The sequence below is a fragment of the Zootoca vivipara genome, chromosome 9, assembly GCF_965207765.1.
Source record: "Zootoca vivipara chromosome 9, rZooViv2.hap1.1, whole genome shotgun sequence".
NCBI lineage: Eukaryota > Metazoa > Chordata > Lepidosauria > Squamata > Lacertidae > Zootoca > Zootoca vivipara.
In genome coordinates this window covers 61,351,219-61,370,689 of record NC_142592.1, presented here as the reverse complement: position 1 = coordinate 61,370,689, position 19,471 = coordinate 61,351,219, and the positions used below count along the sequence as shown (strand labels likewise).

Sequence of the window (19,471 nt, the reverse complement as noted above, 5' to 3'; positions counted from 1 at the left end):
CATGTGATGAAGGCACTGAGTCGCAAATCCCCATTTTGAAGGGAGTTGCCTTTGTGTCTTTTGTCTCAAGGCACTGTGAAGTAAGGACATGTAAAAGACTCCCTGATAGAGAAAACAGTTCCAAGCTAAAATGGATGCTGTGGGAAGAGACAGACCCCTGGTTCTAGATCTGTTAGAATTATTTCATATTTTACTGAGCTTGTGCCAAACGGCACAAGACATGGCATGGATGTTTTGGGTGTATATTTGATGTTTTAATTTTGTTTCGAAAGTTCTGCCAGCAAATGTTCGAATAACGTTTTTAAGAGCCTAGACAATGCTTCGTTTCCAAAAGGAGTCAGTTCTTATACTTCCAGTCACTTCAAACTGTGCAATATTAATACCTGCAACACAGGTGAGCCCATAGTCAAAGCACCAGGGGTTTGCAGGTCTTGTTTCATAAGCAGAAATATTTCCAGGTCAACATACCTTGATCTAGGTTGACATCTACCAGGGGAGAAGTGGGCCTGCCCAGGAGACATGGTCAGTCACCAGTGGAGGCTGAAGTTCTTGGCTGGCCCCATGAAAAAATGCTACTGCCCTAATATGGGTTTGCATATAACAGCATTGTCCCAAGAAATGCCATACAGGTCCCCAGTGACCACATTACAAGCACACATTACAGGCACTTAAGGCTCAGAGAATTTGGGCATGCTCAACACTATTTTATGGGGCAACTAAACAAATAAACAAATACACCTATAAACTTCCAACGGCTGCAATAGAAGGTTTTTGCAGCGGGTGTTTCTTTACCTCTCCTTTCTATGTCGCAAGCAGAGAACATAGTAGTCAAAAGGTCTTCCTCACAGATGAGGCTTACTTCAGCGCTGTCGTCATCTTTGTTCTCTGCTGGCAGTCTCCATCCTACAAAGGGAAAGGGCACTGACAGGAGATTTGTTTTCCATGCAGAATTAGGAGTCTCGATTATAAGGGAGCCTGTGGCAGGGCTACAAGTTCTGTCCACGGTTTGTTCTAGACCCAAAATAAAAGTTGTGTCTAAAATCCAACAGGAGTTTTAGATTCCTTGAATTGCATTTGAAGGCAACGTTGCTTTTTTAAAGTTCAGCTCTGGGGGATACTTAAAAAAAAGCACTAGAAGTTTAAATACCAGCTACTCTCTTACATAAAACCGTAAGATGAACTCTGCTGGATCAATAAACAACAATTTTATTATTTATATGTCACCCATCTGACTGGTTGCCCCAGCAGCTCCCAACAGAATATTAAAAACACAATAAAACATCAAACATTAAAAACTTCCCTATACAGGGCTGCCTTCAAATGTCTTCTAAAAGTCAGATAGTTGTTTATTTCCTTGATATCTGTTGGGAGGGCGTTCCACAGGGCAGGCACCACTACCGAGAAGGCCCTCTGCCTGGTTCCCTGTAACTTCACTTCTTGCAGTGAGGGAACCACCAGAAGGCCCCCGAAGCTGAACCTCAGTGTCCGGGCTGAAAGATTGGGAGTGGAGACACTCAGTGCTATTTTTCTAGAAAAGGAGGTGCCAGTTAACTCAATGCGAACACCTCCCTTGTTCTCTTATAATGGCAACGGTACCCACCTGAGAGGTGCCAGAACTGATTGAACAGGGTTGAGGCCACCTAGGGCTTTAAAGGCCAGCACCAACACTTTGAATTTTGCCCAGAAACGTACTGGGAACCAATGTGGTTATTTTAGGACCAGTATTCTATGGTCCCAGTGGCCACTCTCACTCACTAGTTTAGTTGCCGCATTCTGGATTAGTTGTAGTCACTTTCAAAGGTAGGCCCACGTACAGCGCATTGCAGTAGTCTAAGAGGGAGTTAACCAGAACATGTACCACTCTGGCAAAACAGGTAAAGGACCCCTAGACGGTTAAGTCCAGTCAAAGGTGACTATGGGATGCAGTGCTCGTCTCACTTTCAGGCCGAGGGAGCCGGCGTTTGTCCACAGACAGTTTTCCGGGTCATGTGGCCAGCATGACTAAACCGCTTCTGGTGCAATGGAAGTTCACTGTGATGGAAACCAAAGCGCACAGACATGCTGTTTACCTTCCCGCTGCAGCGGTACCTATTTATCTACTTGCACTTTTGAACTGCTAGGTTGGCAGGAGCTGGGACAGAGCAATGGGAGCTCATCCCATCACGGGGATTTGAACCGCCAACCTTCTGATCAGCAAGTCCAAGACGCTCAGTGGTTTAGACCACAGCGCCACCCACATCCATTCTGGCGAGACAATGCACAGGCAGATAGGGGCTTAACCGGTTTACCGGTTGGAGCTGGTACACAGCTGCCCTGGACACAGAATTAACCTGCGCCCCCATGGACAGCTGCGAGTCCAAAATGGCTCCCAGGCTGTGCACCTAACGACCCCTAGCAGCTAAGATTCAGAAGCATTTACATTTTTGCCATTCTTCCTGCAGGTTTGCATTTTGTGCCAAAGTCTTTGACAGGAGCAAGCATCCCCCAACCTATTGAGAAAGAACCAGGCTTTCTGCCCCTTCCTTACCCAAAGAGAGCTTCTTGCTGACAGGAGAGTGGGACACAGGCTGCATGGGGTTCAGGTCCCGGGTAGACAAATTCGGGCTTGAGGTGATGTAGCCCCATTCCTGAGAAGATGCAGCCCTCTGCTCTGCACTGGAGGAACCAGACGGCAGATTGGCGGAAGATTCCTTGTATTTGGAGAGGCACGGAGAGCCTCCTCCTTGGCCTAGAAAGAGCCACGACTTGTTGGCTCTCTCTTTGTTTCCAGCACCCGAAACGGACTCTGAGCGGATGTCTGAGAGGCGCCGGTGACTCGGTGACGCCGGTTGCCGACCTGGGGAGAAGATATTATCGCTGAAGGGGCTCAGCAGGTCATCGCAGCCCTGTGCATTGCTGTCACTTGTTTTCAGGGTCCTTTTCTTCAAGATCTCCTCCAAGTTTTTCTTCACATTGCCCTGTGGGCTGTCAAAGTTCTTGGACTGGAATTTGGGGATCTGCAGGGCAGGACTGGAGGCCCGGTCCTTCGTGTTGATGTTCTGGAGCTTCCGGCAAAGGCTGTCTACGGGGTGATGGTGGCGTTTGTCGCGACTGCTTCCGGAGGACATTTCACCCCCTTCTTTTCAGCCGTTTCTTTAACAAAAGGGAACTGCAAAACAATGGAATTCATCTTCCAATGCAATTTATTGCTCTGATATTGGAGTCAAGTAGACCCAAATAAATCCTTTCAAAAAAAAAAAAAAAAGAGGGCCCCTCCAAACATTTTATTTTTTATTTTTTTGGAGTGTGTATGCATTCTGCAACATGTCATTTTTAAAATGAGGCTGCATTTAAAAAAATTTAAAATCTAAATTGTATTTTAATCCTCAATTTAATCAATTGTTTTTTCTTTCTTTTATGTTTTATTGTAATTTTATTGATGTCAGCTGCCCTGAGCCCGGTTCTCACTGGGGAGGGCAGGGTATAAATAAAATATTATTATTATTATTATTATTATTATTATTATTATTATTATGTCATTCACACAATATGAGTTCATTGGCTGTGGATTTATAACAAGCTGTCCAAACACCATTTTGTTAATTGTTCTATGATTCTTCTCCAACGTCACCACATTATTGCTGTCTGGAGCGGCACTCTTGCACTATAGCACAACAAAAAACAGGACAATTCCCTCCCACCCTAGAACGTTTGTGTTATAAAAAGTTCCAGGATTTCTGCAGGAAGCTACAGGACATACGTCTGGAAGCTTTTCCAGGTACAAACAGCATCAAAAGAGGAATCAATACCATTGATTGAACACTGGTTTAATTTATTCTTGTTATTTATTTCATCCATTAATTGCTTCCTACCTTGGAGAGCCACTACCAATCAGAGTTGCCTATATGGAGGCAAATGGACAACGAGTCTGATCTGACCCAAGCCACTGCCCTATATTCCTCTCAGTCTCCTTAAATTTACATTTCCTACATACATCAGAAAGAAGCAGTCTTCATCCTACTAGACCAGGGTTTCCCAAACTTGGGTCTCCAGCTGTTTTTTGGACTGCGACTCCCATCATCCCTAGCTAGCAGGAGCAGTGGGTCAGGGATGATGGGAATTGTAGTAAAAAACACACAGGTGAAGACCCAAGTTTGGGAGACCCTGCGCTAGACAGCGATTTTACTGCCAGAGACTCTTAGCAGAAAACCAGAACTTTGATGATTTTCAGACTTTCAGCACCACTTGGTAGAAAGATGGAATATACGTTTTAATAATATATTATTAATTTGTTTAAAAACATATCATTTTTATATTGTTTTAGAAAGGCCTTTCATTTACATTGGCAACCAATAGCCAAAATCCACTATTTACTTAAAAATCAAGGCATCCAAAATATTTGTAGCAAAAAACCTACTCTGTAGCTTTCTCCTTTAAGAAATTATTTACACCTTGCTTTTCCTGCAAAGAACTCAACGTAGTGCAAGCAGTGCTTCATCCACTGGCAGAGGAACAGGGGTGTGGGGGGAGCGCACCGCCCCCGGTGCCACGATCCCAGTGGGATGCCATCGCAGCTGCCCCACCCCACGCTGGGTGCCACCCCCCTGCAGGCAGAGCACGCCCCGGGGACATGCGCTATGCCCCTGTGGTCGGCGTGCCACACCCCGGGACGCGCACCAACCACCCCCTCTCCCCCCCCCCGCCGGAGCTTGAAGCTCTGTCACTGGCTCCACCCCGTCTTTTAATTCTCACAACAACCCTGTGATGTAGGTCAGGCCCCCCAAGGTCATCAACAAGCTTCATGGCTTAATGAGTTGGACCTCAAATCTCCCCCATCCTAGTCTTACACTGGGAGAGTAACAACTAACACACAGCAATAAACATTTTAACAAGGAATCTTCCCAAGACTTCATTGTCTTTTTGGACTTAAGATACTTTAAGAGGAATAAAAGTAAATCTCAAATAAGTTTGGTGGTGGTCCAACCAATGTAACTTCCTTATACCATAATCCAGACCAGAAAAAGAAAGAACACAAACCTTTCAGTTCACAACGGGAAAGATTACGTATGAGAGAGAGTTTTGGTTCTCTTTAACTTCATACCTAAAACAGCACCAGAAGGGAGGCTCCCTGCCCCTTGTCAAACTTTCTCCTTTAAATTAAGTAAGTAAAACAAATAAAACAAAGTTCAGGAGAGAAAGAAAACACTTTTAAGTTTCTCTCAGCCAAAAAGTGGCAAGACCTATTCTCTTTTGCTTTTTCTCTGGCAGTGAACTCCTGGAGAGTTTAGCCTCAGCTAAAGTCACGGCAGCCCCAGCTGTGAAAAATCACCTGACCAGAAACACCTGCAATGTGTTGGGTGTTTTAATAAGCAGCCGTTGCCAGCTATTACCATCCTCTGTCCATGAATCTTTCCCCTTCCTCCTCTCTGCATTTGTTAGTTATCCGCCGAGTGCCTTCTGTGGCATTACTAACAAGAGAGATTATCATTTAATGCGAGATCCGGGCAGTTCCCAGAGCCTGCAAATTTGTCTTAGATCACCCTGGAGAATCAAGTTGTGCCAAGTTGTCTGCAAACCCAGAATCATCATCGCATTGTTTTAGCCTTACTCAAACAGCAGCAAGCCAAGCTTCAAGTGCATAAGCCAGCAACCCCCTTTTTAGTGCTATGCTGTGAATATCTGCAGGCCGGAATTCAACAGGCAAGTTGAAAAGCTATACCTGTTGCCTTTCTGCCTGTCAGCTCACATAACCCTTGAAGGCATTGGGGCAGGGGCAAGGGAGATGCAGTATATTTATTCCCTGCTATTGTCTTCTGGGACGCAGGTGGTGCTGTGGGTTAAACCACAGAGCCTGGGGCTTGCTGATCAGAAGGTCGGCAGTTCGAATCCCCATGATGGGGTGAGCTCCCGTTGCTCGGTCCCTGCTCCAGCCAACCTAGCAGTTTGAAAGCACGTCAAAGTGCAAGTAGATAAATAGTTACCGCTCCGGCGGGAAGATAAATGGTTTTGCCAGAAGCAGCTTAGTCACGCTGGCCTATAGAGCAAGATGAGCGTGCAACCCCAGAGTCGTCCACGACTGGACCTAACGGCCCAGGGTACCTTTACCTTTACCTTTATTGTTCTCTGATGGGATCGATGCCCTTCTCACAAAGGGAGAACATGTACTTGCAGGGGCTCCTTAACAAAAATACCGGTATGTGTATATTTAATACTGAAACTAGCTTTTGGAAGGGACCCTGCTGTTTCAGTTATCTGCCTCCTAACCAACTGGGGTGGATTACGCTGCTAGATTTCTTCCTGTACAGTGGTGCCTCGCTAGACAAATTTAATTTTTTTCGTGAGTCACTTCATATAGTGAAAAATTCGTTTTGCGAAGCGGCTCCCATGGGAATGCACTGTAGTGTGGTTTCCCATAGGGTGCCTCGCAAGACCGGGGGGGGGGATAGTCTTGCGAGGCACCCTATGGGACGAAAAAAATTCGTCTTGCGAGTCTCCATTGAAATTGCAAAACGCTTTCGTTTTGCGAGTTTTTTGTCTTGTGTGGCAGGTTGAAATTCAGCAGGAGAAGCTTTTGTCTTTACTCCAGGGGGCAGGCTTCACCTGTTGAATTTTATGCCTGTAGAGAGGTTTGCCAAAAGCACAGGGGCCTTGCCAGATGGATGGAAGCAACTTTATTCATTTTTAAGGGGGAGCAGTGCACCTGATTACATTATCCTTGGGATGCTTTGAGAATCGGGTTCCATCCATGAAGGTCTGTCTGGTTGCCGTAAATGTGATCGGGAAGGATCGAGAGGGGTCTGGGGAGAAATGACTCAGCTGTACAAAGGTAAAATTTACATTCATTGCCCCTCCCACTTTTGCTTCTGGCCCTGCTCATCCCTCGCATCTGGCCCCCGGAAGATTGTGCTGAAGGTAATGTAGCACTGGATTAAAATTCAGTGGTACTTTGGTTCTCAAACACCTTGGTACTCAAACAACTTGGGACCCAAACACTGCAAACCTGGAAGTAAGTGTTCCGGTTTGTGAGCTTTCTTCAGAAGCCAAACATGCTCCGTTTTGAGTGCCACAATTCTGTTTTGAGTGTTACACTGAGGTCTGTCTGTTTTTGCTATTTATTTTGCGTTTTTGTTTTTGCGGCTCTTTTTGTTTTGTTTTTGTTCAGCTACTGATTCGTTGGTTGACTGTGTGACTGCGGTACATTGTTTATTGCTTTCACTTTATGGATCAATGGTCTCGTTCGATAGTAAAATTCCTGTTAAATTCCTGTTTTAGGGGTTGTTTTAAAAAGTCTGGAATGGATTAATCCGTTTTGCATGACTTTCTATGGGAAAGCGTGCCTTGGTTTTGGAACGTTTTGGTTTTGGAACGGACTTCCGGAACGGATTAAGTTTGAGAACCAAGGTACCATGGGGTCACGAAGAGTAGGTACCACTGTAGAAGACAGATGAAGAAGCTATGGCTTTCTAGGACGGGCTCATCATAAAACGCCTGGCACAATAAATCTGGTAGTCTTTCGGACGCCATGGGCTCTTTATATAATGTTGAAGTTGTGTGATGCTTTCTGAAACAAAAGTCTGCCTACCTATCGATGGAACGGAAGGGTCTGTAGAATTCACCTTAGCTTGGGTTCACCATTTTGTTTCCAAGCACCTGTGGCAGCTCACTTAGTCGCATGGCTCATTTCTTGACCGGCTCGGAAGATGAGGCCACATGATGCCAGTGCCATTTAACGGAGCAGCTCAGCGCTGAGGCCTCATCCATGTCCCTTGAGGCTGTTGTGCCCTCGATGGTGGGGACAACTCTTTGCTCTGCCAGGTTCAGTGAGGCAGGAGAAAAGGTCAGATAACACTCTCGCCTCAAGGGGAACTGCCATTGCAGGAATGAAGTCAAAAGGGGGGAAAGGAGAGGGAAATATGCCTCTCTGTGTGTGTTCCAGGGGGCACATGAAGCTCCTTCATCTAGGGAAAATGTGGGGAACCTTTGGTCTGCCAGATGTTGCTGGACTACAAGTTCCATCAGCCCCAGCAAGCATGCCCAATGGTCAAGGATGATGGGAGTTGTAGTTCAGTAACTCCTGCAGGGTCAAAGGTTCCCCACGCCCAATCCGGGGTCTCCTCAGGGGTGTGGACTGCCCCGGGTGTCACCACTGAGGGGGTGACAAAATGCTGGGCGGTACTCACCACGGAGCCTGCAGTGCGCCCAAGTAACGTGTCTCGGGCGTGCACAGGCTCTGCGCTGCCCAAACAGTCCACCCTTTGCCTCCCCCCCCAGCTGTAGGGCGGCTGAGTGGGAGGAGACAGGCAGACTCCAGAGGCCCCGCAATGCTGCCCCAGGTGTCCGAGCGGCTTCCTCCACCACTGTTTCCAGCACTAGGCATGATGGCTAATATGTTCAACCTTCGTGGCCAGAGGCTGTATGCCTTCCATAGTGAGGGAGGAGAGCTGAAAATAATGCCAATCTGTTTCACATCTGGCAAACAATGCAGCCCTTTGGTTTCAGATGGGTAGACGATTCTTAAAAGCCAGGGACACAAATTTTCGCCGTCCTCAAAATATACATCAGGGGGCTTGGTATGGTCAGAATCAAGCATACACTTCCAGAGTTAACACTTAATACATTACTTCTGGTAAGTGAGCCACCATAGTTGCTGGAATAATAATAATAATAATAATAATAATAATAATAATAATAATAATAATATACCTGAAGGAGCGTCTCCAACCCCATTGTTCAGCCCGGACACTGAGATCCAGCGCCGAGAGCCTTCTGGCAGTTCCCTCACTGTGAGAAGCAAAGCTACAGGGAACCAGGCAGAGGGCCTTCTCGGTAGTGGCGCCCGCCCTGTGGAACGCCCTCCCATCGGAGGTCAAGGAGATAAACAACTACCTGACATTTAGAAAACACTAAAGGCAGCCCTGTTTAGGGAAGTTTTTAATCTGTGATATTTTAATGTATTTTGGTATTTGCTGGAAGCCGCCCAGAGTGGCGGGGGAAACCCAGCCAGATGGGCGGGGGTATAAATAATAATAATAATAATAATAATAATAATAATAATAATAATAATATAGCAAACTATAAAAATGCAGTCCTAATCATTCAGTCATCTCGCTTTCCTTGCACCCAGCACATCTTTTCATCCACTCAATTTTCACGTCCACACAACTTGCAGACATTCAACAACCAATATGTGTTCAAAAACATTTCTTCCAATTTGTTAGATTTCTTAGCTACCCTTCACCGTAAGGTCTCAGGGTGGGTTACACGAATTAAAACAAAACCTTAAAAACAGCAACAGTCAAGAGGATAGGGTGACTTCTAAAAGTATTTCTATATCAGGTGTCAAAGGTCAGGGCAAAGAGGTGCATCTTCAGAATACGACGAAAGCTACACAACTGAAAGCTGCGTACTTTCGACAGGGTTTGCAGCATACTTGCCCCAAAGCTTAGCTGGCGATAAAGAAGAAATTGCCCCCAAAGTTCATCTGCAGCACAGTTGGGACTCTGCAATGGACCGTGTCAAGTCCGACTGAGCGCTGCCCTTTCAAAGGTCTTTTGGTCCGAGCAAAGCACCCTTTGGAGTTCCCTCTAACAAGAGGTCCTGCTGCTCTGGTGATCTTCTCTTCTCAAGGCTGACTCTACAATATCGATTATGTGGCAAAACTGATGTCTCGTCTATGTCCAGTTGAACAGGAAATGGCAGGTTTTAGCTCATGCCTTCCCTTGGACCAGAACTCGTCAACGGGAGCTGTCGGAAGGGAAGGGAACATGTTAATTTCCTTTTGAAACGTTGTAAGGTCGTTCCGAACAAAGATCAGTTGCCACCCACACTCGAGACGTGCCCACGTATGCCCAAATAATAGCTTGATCTGGTATTTTCAAGAGCTTGATAGGAATCAAGACATTGGTAAGAGACAATAGGATGTATGTAACTAAGTTGTCCCATTGGCGCAAGGATTTGTGCAATGGGGCTTCCTTTCTTCTCCCCGCGCACCCCTGTTCCCCCACATCTGGAGGGCTGAGCGAAAACCAAGAATGGATTAGGGAGCACGGAGTGTGTGAGGGGAATAGAGGGAAAGGAAGTTCTGTCATGCAAGCAGAAGTCCTTAAGAACGTTAAGAGCCTGCTGGATCAGGCCAATGGCCCATCTAGTCCACCATCGTGTTCTCACAGTGGCCGACCTATGCCTGTGGAAAACCCACGAACAGAATTCGGACACAAGACTGCTCTCCCCTCCTGTGGTTTCCAGAAATCGGTATTATCTATAAGAAACCTGTACCTCTTGGTACCGCTGAGACCATATAACACCGGTCCTGAAAGACCTACATTGGCTCCCAGTACGTTTCTGAGCACAATTCAAAGCGCTGGTGCTGACCTTTAAAGCCCTAAATGGCCTCAGCCCAGTATACCTGAAGGAGCGTCTCCACCCCCATAGTTCAGCCCAGACACTGAGGTCCTCCTCCGAGGGTCTTCTGCTGGTTACAGGGAACCAGGCAGAGGACCTTCTCGGTGGTGGCACCCGTCCTGTGGAATGCCCTCCCTTCAGTTCTCAAGGAAATGAACAACTATCTTACTTTTAGAAGACATCTGAAGGCAGCCCTGTTTAAGGAAGTTTTTTTATGTTTGAAGTTTTATTCTGTTTTTAATGTTCTGTTGAAAACCACATAGGGTGGCTGGAGAAACCCAGCCAGATGGGTGGTGTAGAAATAATAAATTATTATTATTATTATTATTATTATTATTATTATTATCATTATTTATTTATTTATTTATTTATTTTCAGCAGCTAACCACTACAGGTGAACTACCAAACTTTGTGAGAGCATCATTAGCAGGGATTGGCTCTGAGCGTCATTCAGCAGTAGCGAATGTGATGCCTTCCAGATAGTTCAGGGATAGAGGACCTGTGGCCATCAGGATGTTTTGGGACGCCGACTCCCATCATTCTCGGACATCAAGGCCAATAGTCAGGGATGATGGGATCTGTAGTCCAACGAAATCTGGAGGACACCACATTGGCTGCCCACAGTATAGTTAGACAGAGACGTTTCACTGATTCTTGATTGTTGGATGAGAGGACTGTAGCGTTCCTTGCAAAACAACAACCGCCCTGCTTAAAACCAGGTGCTCGTCTTCTGTTGATGCTACACTAAGGTCGTGATGCGGATCAAGTGCTACCTTGTCGCAGGGTCACCTCCTTTCATCACAGGAGGAAAATTCCCTTGTTAAGGTCAATCATTTATACCTGCCCTGCCTGCGAGGGTCTTGATCCTTCGGCAAGAAGGGTGATGTCTTCGTTGCTGGGTATCGATGCTGAAATATTCACGCAGCGTGACAAGTGTATATATGTCAGATTCGTCCATCAGATCCGTTCATTTTGGGGTGACTTCCCCTGATGCTTTGTAAACATCCTCCCCACCCCCACCCCCAATCTCCAGAAGACGTCAGCCGTTTCCACATCTTCCTGTCTGGTCTTGACAAGTGGTCCTTTTTGAATGCTGTTCCCTGCCTCCGAAGGGGGAGGGCATCTCTGTACAGAGGACTTAAATAGGGATTCCAACATGACGAGCACATTGTATGTTGCATGGAAGGCTTTCCACAGCTACCAAAGGCTTTGGAGCATCAGGAGAGCTGAGCATGAAGGTATGTGGGAACAACAGTTTATTTCTTCTTGGTTTTGAGCTGATCTCCTTATAGCTGCTAAGAATGGCAAGGGGTGGCATGCCCTATTCTCACCGTTCAAAATGTAACAGCAATTGATCACGTACAGAAAACTTATGAATCTTCCGTAGCAGCAAAAGGTGATCTTAGGGCTGTGTTTAGAAACCCCAATGAAATGTGGAGATTCTCACCCCACCCCCCTTATGATTGGTTTTGGTGTCTGTGTGCCAGTCGGATGGCTCCAATAATTCTTTCAACTGAATGCTGTCTGATTTGATTATAAAAATAAACTTCAAAAGACTTTGGGAGGGGGGGAATGTAACAGGAGTTTGGATTCTTTCAGAATCCAACTAGGAAGTTTATTATTGCGTCTCTCAGATTAAAGCTCAGCCTCTGAAATAATGTCGACTAAATGAAGATGATTAGGACTGCAACGTCCCGGTGCTTAAGGCTGCAGTCCTTTACCTGGAAGTAAGCACCATTGAACTTAATGGGTCTGACTTCTGAGTAGGCAGGTATAGGAAGCATCTCTCTCCCACTAAAATTAGTTAGACGTAAAATTTGGCTTTGTTGTGTCCAGGAAGCATATGCTGTATAATGCACATGTAGATTTAGATATAGATGTTTGTGTAGAATTATAGCTATATATTAGGTTGGTAATCCATTTACAGAAGACTTGGTTGATCAATCCCATGATCTTCACTCAATTAAATCTGCACATGTTTTCAAATAACTAAAAGCCAGAGTTTGTTTTGGGGGTGAAGCGTACACCCACATCTCATGGCAGGTATTCCCTGCTGTGCAAGAATTTTGAGATAGCCTCCGCCATCCATGATTTTTGTAGAACACTCTTCTCAATGTGATTTTTAAAATCTACCGTCTTATGAATGAGGGGCACCTTTGAAAGTGGTCAAAGTTTCTTGGCTGAGATTCTGTACAGTAAGTCTTTGCAGTCAAATATTTAATTCTTATTATTCTTCAAGCTGTGGCTGTGAAGGAAGAATTTCCCCCTAAAGTTTAAAACCACTTGACATCACCTGAAAATCTGCATTAATAACTGCACCATGAATTGGTTATGTGATAACAGGTGAATGACAGGTAGGCACCTTCAATGACTGGTCAAACTAGCCCGTGCAAGGTTGGCCAAGCACAGTTTGAAATATACATTTACCAAGGCGCAAGCCTCCTTGAACACAGTGGTACTTACTTCCAAGTAATCATTGATAGGATTGCATTGCTAATAAACTAATGTTAACACTGTTATTAACTTAAACCTATTGCAAACCCTTTTATCTAGACAAGCCTTCCCAAAGGACTGATCTCTGCCGTGCAATTGGGACCTGGGCAACTTGCTTGACCTATGCTTACAGGTGTTATTAGAGCTGTCATAGAGGGAGGGAGACAAGAGTCGCACAACGATACTCACTCTGAGATACTCTAGGAAAGAACAAGCTGCCATTTCTCCATCCCTCCAACCTCTGATATACCTTATGCTTGCAATTAGACTTCATTTCAATACTGCTTCATTTTACAAGTGCCACTTAACATTCATTCCTCACCTGCAAGGAATTGATCCTTTAGTGTGGTGGCGCCCAATCTGCGGAACTCCATGCCTATTGATAATAGGCAGGAACCTTCATTGTACTGTTTCTGGTGTCTGCAAAAAGCATTTTTGTTTAGAAACATGGGAACCCACTCCTAGGGGCCGAGGTTCTTTCACCTCCCCCTGTAGACTATTAGAGGGGGCAGGGCTCCCCCCCACAGTTGGTGGGCATTGCCATTCAAATGGTGTTTGCACTCCGTGTCTTGTTGTCGATTATGTGGCACAGTTTATCTGCCCCCCCCCCAATATTTTACTATTGTTGATGCACATCCTAATTTTTTTTTATCTGAAAAAGTTGGATAGTATGTTACACCAATCTTGGCTTGACTATACAGGCTGCTAGTTGATTTCTGGGCTCAATTTAAAGTGCTGTTTTTGACCTATAAAGCCTTAAATGGCTCAGGACCTCAATAACTTAAGGACCACCCCAAATAATAATAATAATAATAATAATAATAATAATAATAATAATAATAATAATAATTTATTATTTATACCCCGCCCATCTGGCCGGGTCTCCCCAGCCACTCTGGGCGGCTTCCAACAGAAGAATAAAACACAGTAATCTTTTAAACATTAAAAGCCTCCCTGAACAGGGCTGCCTTCAGATGTCTTCTAAAAGTCTGGTAGTTGTTTTCCTTTTTGACATCTGTTGGGAGGGCGTTCCACAGGACAGACGCCACCACCGAGAAGGCCCTCTGCCTAGTTCCCTGCAACTTGGCTTCTCGCAACGAGGGAACCGCCAGAAGGCCCTCAGTGCTGGACCTCAGTGTCCGGGCAGAATGATGGAGGTGGAGACGCTCCTTTAGGTATACTGGACCAAGGCCATTTAGGGCTTTAAATGAACTGACCCAGACCCTGCAGTCATAATCTGAGGCCCTTCTTTGTATGTCTCCTCCACGTGAGGTCTGGAGGGAGAAAGGGCCTTTTCTGTGGTGGCTCCTTGTTTGCGAGTCGCTCTCCCTAGGGAGGCTCACATGGTGCCTTCATTACATCTCTTTAGGGTGAAAACATTTCTCTTCAACTAGGCTGATTAAGATTCCATGGCCTCTTACATATGTCTTGGGGGGGGGCATTACTGATTTGTTTTGCTTTTGCTTTGTTATGCATTTCGTGTTTTCCCTTTGTATCTTTCTGTTGCACAGAAAGAACTGCAAACTTTGAATAGCGGGCGGTATGCAAATTTAATGAATTAATAAATAAATAATAAAACAACCAAACAAATAACAACGCTGCCATGTGCTCTTGGCCTCTTTTTCCTACTCCAGGGACTTCACCGGGGAACGGCCACTGCCCTGGCCTTGCTGCTCTCCGCTTGCTTCATCACTTTTTCCAGGACTGCTCCTCAGGTAAAGGCAGCTCTGGGTTTATATTGGCTCAGTTGTACAGAGTGAAACTTATACAGGACTCCACAGTTCACTGTGATCTAAGTCAGTTGGTAGGAAGAACCTTTGGCGTGTGGAGGTCCCCAAAACCACCCCTCAGAATAATTCACACCACAGACAGAATTTTAGTTTAAAGAGTTTTTGGCATGAATTTGGCCACAACTTTATAAAATTACAAAAGATGTGAGTGGTTGCGTAGGCATTGAATTCTCCAACTGTCCCCTAAGGACAGAACTAAACTAGCCTTGTCAACAGAGGAAACCCTACAGGGAGAGACAGAGAGCCGGGTGCGTTGGCCCTCCCCTCTCCCCTCAGGCTCTCACGTGGCCCCGGCCCTCGACCGGGGGTTACGGACTTGCATCGAGCCCCTGAATTCCTGCCCTGAATTTTCCCCAACACTCAGGCATTAACTTTGGGGGCCAACACAGTCAACAAGACCCCTAATACAACCAAACAACCAATGCCTAACCGTCAACCTTACAAGTTGTGACTATTTGCTATGCAGAAGGCAAAAACCAGATGGCACCAGCCAATCAGCCAAATGGAAAAATTCCTACCAGGCCCCTGAATACAGGCGACCCCATGAGAGGCACAGCAAGGTCAACACAGAGGCCTAAAAACAGCGGAGGGAGGGTGGGGATCCGAAAACGCAGCCAAAGCGAAAGCACAAACCTCATGCTTGCCTTATATACCCCAATGGCTGAACACCGAAATTGCAACATGCATTTTCCCCCAATGACAGCCAGGGACCAATCAGAACAGTGGCCAGCCCCTAACCCTCATCCCAACAGAATCAGGGTGGTTTGTTCTGGCCCCCACCGCAACACGTGCTCTCCATGATGGAGAACACGCTTTTCAGTCTGAGGGCAGCATTCTCTCCTGGGCAACATTCTGGATGCCGTACACATATGTAGTAGTAGTAGTAGTAGTAAATCACCCCTCCCCTTACCACCCCTTTCTTGTTTTGTTCCAAAGGATCACTTCCAAAGAAGAAACTGGACTCCACAAGCGATGCTCTATTTAAAGGGTGCACGTAAGTCTTGATTCCAATTTCTCCTGGGAAGGAGCTAGTTTGGAGTGATTCCTTTCTCCCTGGGAATCCTTTTCTTTTTTGTGGAAGAAGGGAGTGTTTCTATAATAATAGTGTTTGTGGAAGGGGAGTTATTAATTTGTTTTTGTTTTATATTATGTATTTTGTGTTCTCATTCTGTGTTCTTATGTTATGAACTGGGATCTTTGGATGACGAGTAGTATGTTGTTGTTGTTGTTTAGTCGTGTCCGACTCTTCGTGACCCCATGGACCATAGCACGCCAGGCACTCCTGTCTTGCACTGCAGGAGTGCCTGGCATGCTATGGTCCATGGGGTCACGAAGAGTAGAATACAACTTTAATAATAATTATTTTTGTGGGTCCAACACACTGGACCAACTTCAATGGGATGGATCAGGCAATTGGGAACAATAGATAGGCTCGGCTCTAGAGAGTGGCCAGGTGGGGTGCTGGCTAAGGGCCGAGGTGCTCTCAGGGGTCCACTGACCCACTGGCCATCTTGACCCTCCAGGACTCAAACTGGATGCACTGCGCAGACCCCTGGGACTGCAAATGTTGCCCAAGATTTACCACCTATTTCAGCTCATTTGTCATTTCAGAAGGTCGTCGGTTCATCTCAGAAGAGAGTCAGAGGAAGGATCTGTACGACAGGCTACAGCTAGGTAAGCGTGGCTGTGTGTGAAGCAGATTGAAATCGGACACCACCACCACTTTTAGAGAACATGTAAGTGCCTTTGCCTAGTAAAAACGGATCCTAATGTGTATTGAAAATACGTTTGTCTTTGCAGAAAAACGGAGCCAAAACGCAAACCCTCTGACCCTTCCTGAAGCTGTGGCGTTGTTTCTGTCCTCCTTGCAAAAAGCACACGAGGAAGGTAACATCTCATTTCACTCCAGGAGTTTCCTTTTGCAGCTCATTGCTAATCGAAAGCAACTTGCCGCTCCTTTTGTCATTTGCAAGGCCCATTTCTTGTGCACATTTACCTGCAAGTCCTTCACTGCGATCCGTTGGGTTTTATTACTGCTGTAGCCATAAAATGCACATGTGCCAGTTGTCGTGAGATTAAAAACACCCAATGATATGTGTGAGTCGGAATGACCGCTCCCCACATTAAACGGGGGGCGTTTTGTGAGTGGTCACGCACACCCCCCTGGATCACAGAGCGACTCCCTGGTAGTTCGGAACTGGCCACTACCTCCCCAGGCTGGATACCTGGGGTCTCCGCCTACCCCAGCCAATTGTCCAATCTCGCCTGGGGAGGCGTTGCCAGGGGACTGGCCGGGTAAGGGGAGGGACTGTCCAGCTCACACAATAGAATTTGAATCTTACCTGTGACGCAGCAGTCGGCTCCAGAGCTCCAGATTAAAAACACCCAATGATATGTGTGAGTCGGAAAACGTAAACAGCCATTTATCTCTCGGATAATGTCCCCAGACAGCTTTTTAAAATATATATGCTAAGGACGCAACTCAGTACTCCATTATCTGCTGGTAAATGCTGATGAAATCAATGTAGAATGGCTGCCAGTCAGTGTTGACAAGGCTGACTCCATCTAAGGCATAGCTGCCAAGTCTCCCGTATTCCACAGGAAACCCCCGTTTTTCCGGCTGTCCCCAGCCGAAAAAAACGATTTGTTTGTTTTTCCCCGGTTTATTCTGGCGCGGCAGCCATTTTGGAACTGGCCGGAGCATGCTCAGAAGTGACTTTTGATGCTGCTTTGCCCAGTTCCAAAATGGCTGCGGCGTGACTTCTGGTGCGGTGGCCATTTTGGAACAGGGCAGAGCAGCATCAAAAGTAGCTTCTGAGCATGCTCCGCCCAGTTCCAAAATGGCGGCAGCGCAACTTCCGGTCTGCTACTTTTGGTCCAGTCCCTTATTTCTCAGGCCGGAACTTGGCAGCTATGGTCTAAGGAGTCTCATGTTTCTATTTGGGAAAGACCACAATTCAGTAGAAGAGCATCTGCATTGCATGCAGATTGTCCCACGATTTCCCAGCATCTCTGAATAGGGCTGGGAGAGAGTACCGTTTAAAAACCTGGAGAGCTGGTGCCAATCAGTGTAAAAAAGACTGACTCAGCCGAAGGTACTTTCCTATGACTTAGCAGATCTTTGTTTTGAGGCTTGCAACCTGCTTTGAACAACCCTTTTCCTGGCAAGGCAGGGGACACAGAGACAGTGCTGGATTTACGTATAAGCTAAACAAGCTATAGCTTAGGGCCCCACTCTCTTTGGGCCCCCCCAAAAAAATAAAGGGGAAAAAAACCTGGATGTACATTTCCAAAATATAAGATTAAAAATAAAAATAAAACCTACATACAGCAACAGTGTTTTGTGTTGTGTAGGCTCCTATGATGTAAGTAATGGGCCCAGCCTGCTAACCTGCTCCCTAAAATATCACCGGTTTGCTCATTTCTATATACAGTGGTGCCTCGCTAGACGAATTTAATTCGTTCCACGGGTCTTTTCTTATAACGAAAAATTTGTCTAGTGAATCCCATAGGAATGCATTGGATTTTTTTTGCCCATAGGAACACATTAATTGAATTTCAATGCAATCCTATGGGAAACTGTGATTCGCTAGATGAATTTTTCATAAAACGAATTCGTCTAGCGAGGCAACCTCCGCTCGAAAAATCCTTTTGTTAAGCGGAAATTTCATTAAGCAGGGCATTCGTTAAGCGAGGCACCACTGTATAGGGTGCCTACATTCTGCATGGACTGGCTGCATGGCAACATGAACAAATGGCTTTAGATACCTATTAGGTCCATAAATTACCATATAGCATATATTCAGCACAAAAACGGTGACAATTTGTTGTTGAAAAAGGACAGCTGGACATATAAAGGGCCCCGTTACCTTCAATAGCTTAGGGCAGGCACCCCCAAACTTCGACCCTCCAGATGTTTTGGACTACAATTCCAATCATCCCTGACCACTGGTCCTGTTAGCCAGGGATCATGGGAGTTGTAGGCCAAAACACCTGGAGGGCCGCAGTTTGGGGATGCCTGGCTTAGGGCCTCATCAGACCTAAAAATACTAAAAGACAGTCGTAGCCCATCCTACAGAGCTCTCCTGAACTGTTTGTTCTGGCAGGTGAAGAGGACGCTGAGGAGAAGCCTGGGTACGTTGCTGATGGGCTGCTGAACTGGTGAAAGGTGTTCGAGCTTAGAAAACGTCCTATTGCATGTACTTAAAAAAAGAAAAAAGAAAAAAATGTTCCATAGAAGAAGAAAACTCAACTTTTCCCATTCATCTCGTCCGCCTGCCTGGCCTCAGCTGCCGTCTGAATCGCCCCATGGCATGAATGCTAAACAATTAAAGGGCAGTTTCCAGCTTAGAAACCTATTTTTACATGCATTTGTTATTATAATGTTCAGCTCATACTATATATATCATGGGCCTTCTGTATGTGCCATGTATTTTCTCCCCTATCCCCACCCTTTGGTTTTGCAAATATCTGAAGGATAAAAGCTGAACATGACTTGGTCACGCATGCCTAGGTAAGCAAGGCACGGAAACGGAAATGGTGAAAGCTGGCTATTTGTAACAAAATAGTATTTCATCCTTTGGGGGTCAGTTAGCTCTTTATTTCCTCTCCAGTACAGTGGTACCTCTGGTTGCGAACGGGATCCGTTCCGGAGGCCCGTTCGCAATGTGAAAAGCCGCAACCTGAAGTGCTGTATCTGCACAGGTGTGCGGCGCAATTTGGCGCTACTGTGCGCATGCGGCGAAACCCGGAAGTAACCCTTTCCGGTACTTCCGGGTCGCCATGGGACACAACCTGAAAAAACGTAA

The 19,471-nt window shown here is 45.9% G+C and overlaps 2 protein-coding genes across 2 annotated transcripts in view; one reads left to right on the top strand and one right to left on the bottom strand.

Annotated features, from left to right (window-relative positions):
* The window catches only part of IRAG2 (inositol 1,4,5-triphosphate receptor associated 2), a 56,765-nt gene extending 53,658 nt beyond the window's left edge, over positions 1-3,107 (bottom strand). The window contains exons 1-2 of the mRNA XM_088677005.1: positions 2,528-3,107; positions 793-903 (exon numbers count right to left, since the gene is read on the bottom strand). Of these exons, the coding sequence (XP_088533131.1) occupies positions 793-903; positions 2,528-3,107 (691 nt within the window). The remainder of the gene's footprint in view (positions 1-792; positions 904-2,527) is intronic.
* An 8,505-nt stretch (positions 3,108-11,612) lies between these two features.
* On the top strand, positions 11,613-18,947 carry SPX (spexin hormone). The gene is made up of 6 exons (XM_035128609.3): positions 11,613-11,618; positions 14,508-14,588; positions 15,600-15,657; positions 16,275-16,337; positions 16,464-16,550; positions 18,770-18,947. The coding sequence occupies exons 1-6, from the start codon at positions 11,613-11,615 to the stop codon at positions 18,826-18,828; spliced, it is 354 nt and encodes a 117-aa protein (XP_034984500.3). The 3' UTR covers positions 18,829-18,947.
* The last annotated feature ends 524 nt before the right edge of the window (positions 18,948-19,471 follow it).

Bases quoted from the DNA above. Each gene is read 5' to 3' on its own strand.
- SPX (XM_035128609.3), top strand. The intron at 15,658-16,274 runs GTAAGTCTTGAT...TTGTCATTTCAG, and splicing joins GCTCTATTTAAAGGGTGCAC to AAGGTCGTCGGTTCATCTCA. The intron at 16,338-16,463 runs GTAAGCGTGGCT...TTGTCTTTGCAG, and splicing joins GTACGACAGGCTACAGCTAG to AAAAACGGAGCCAAAACGCA.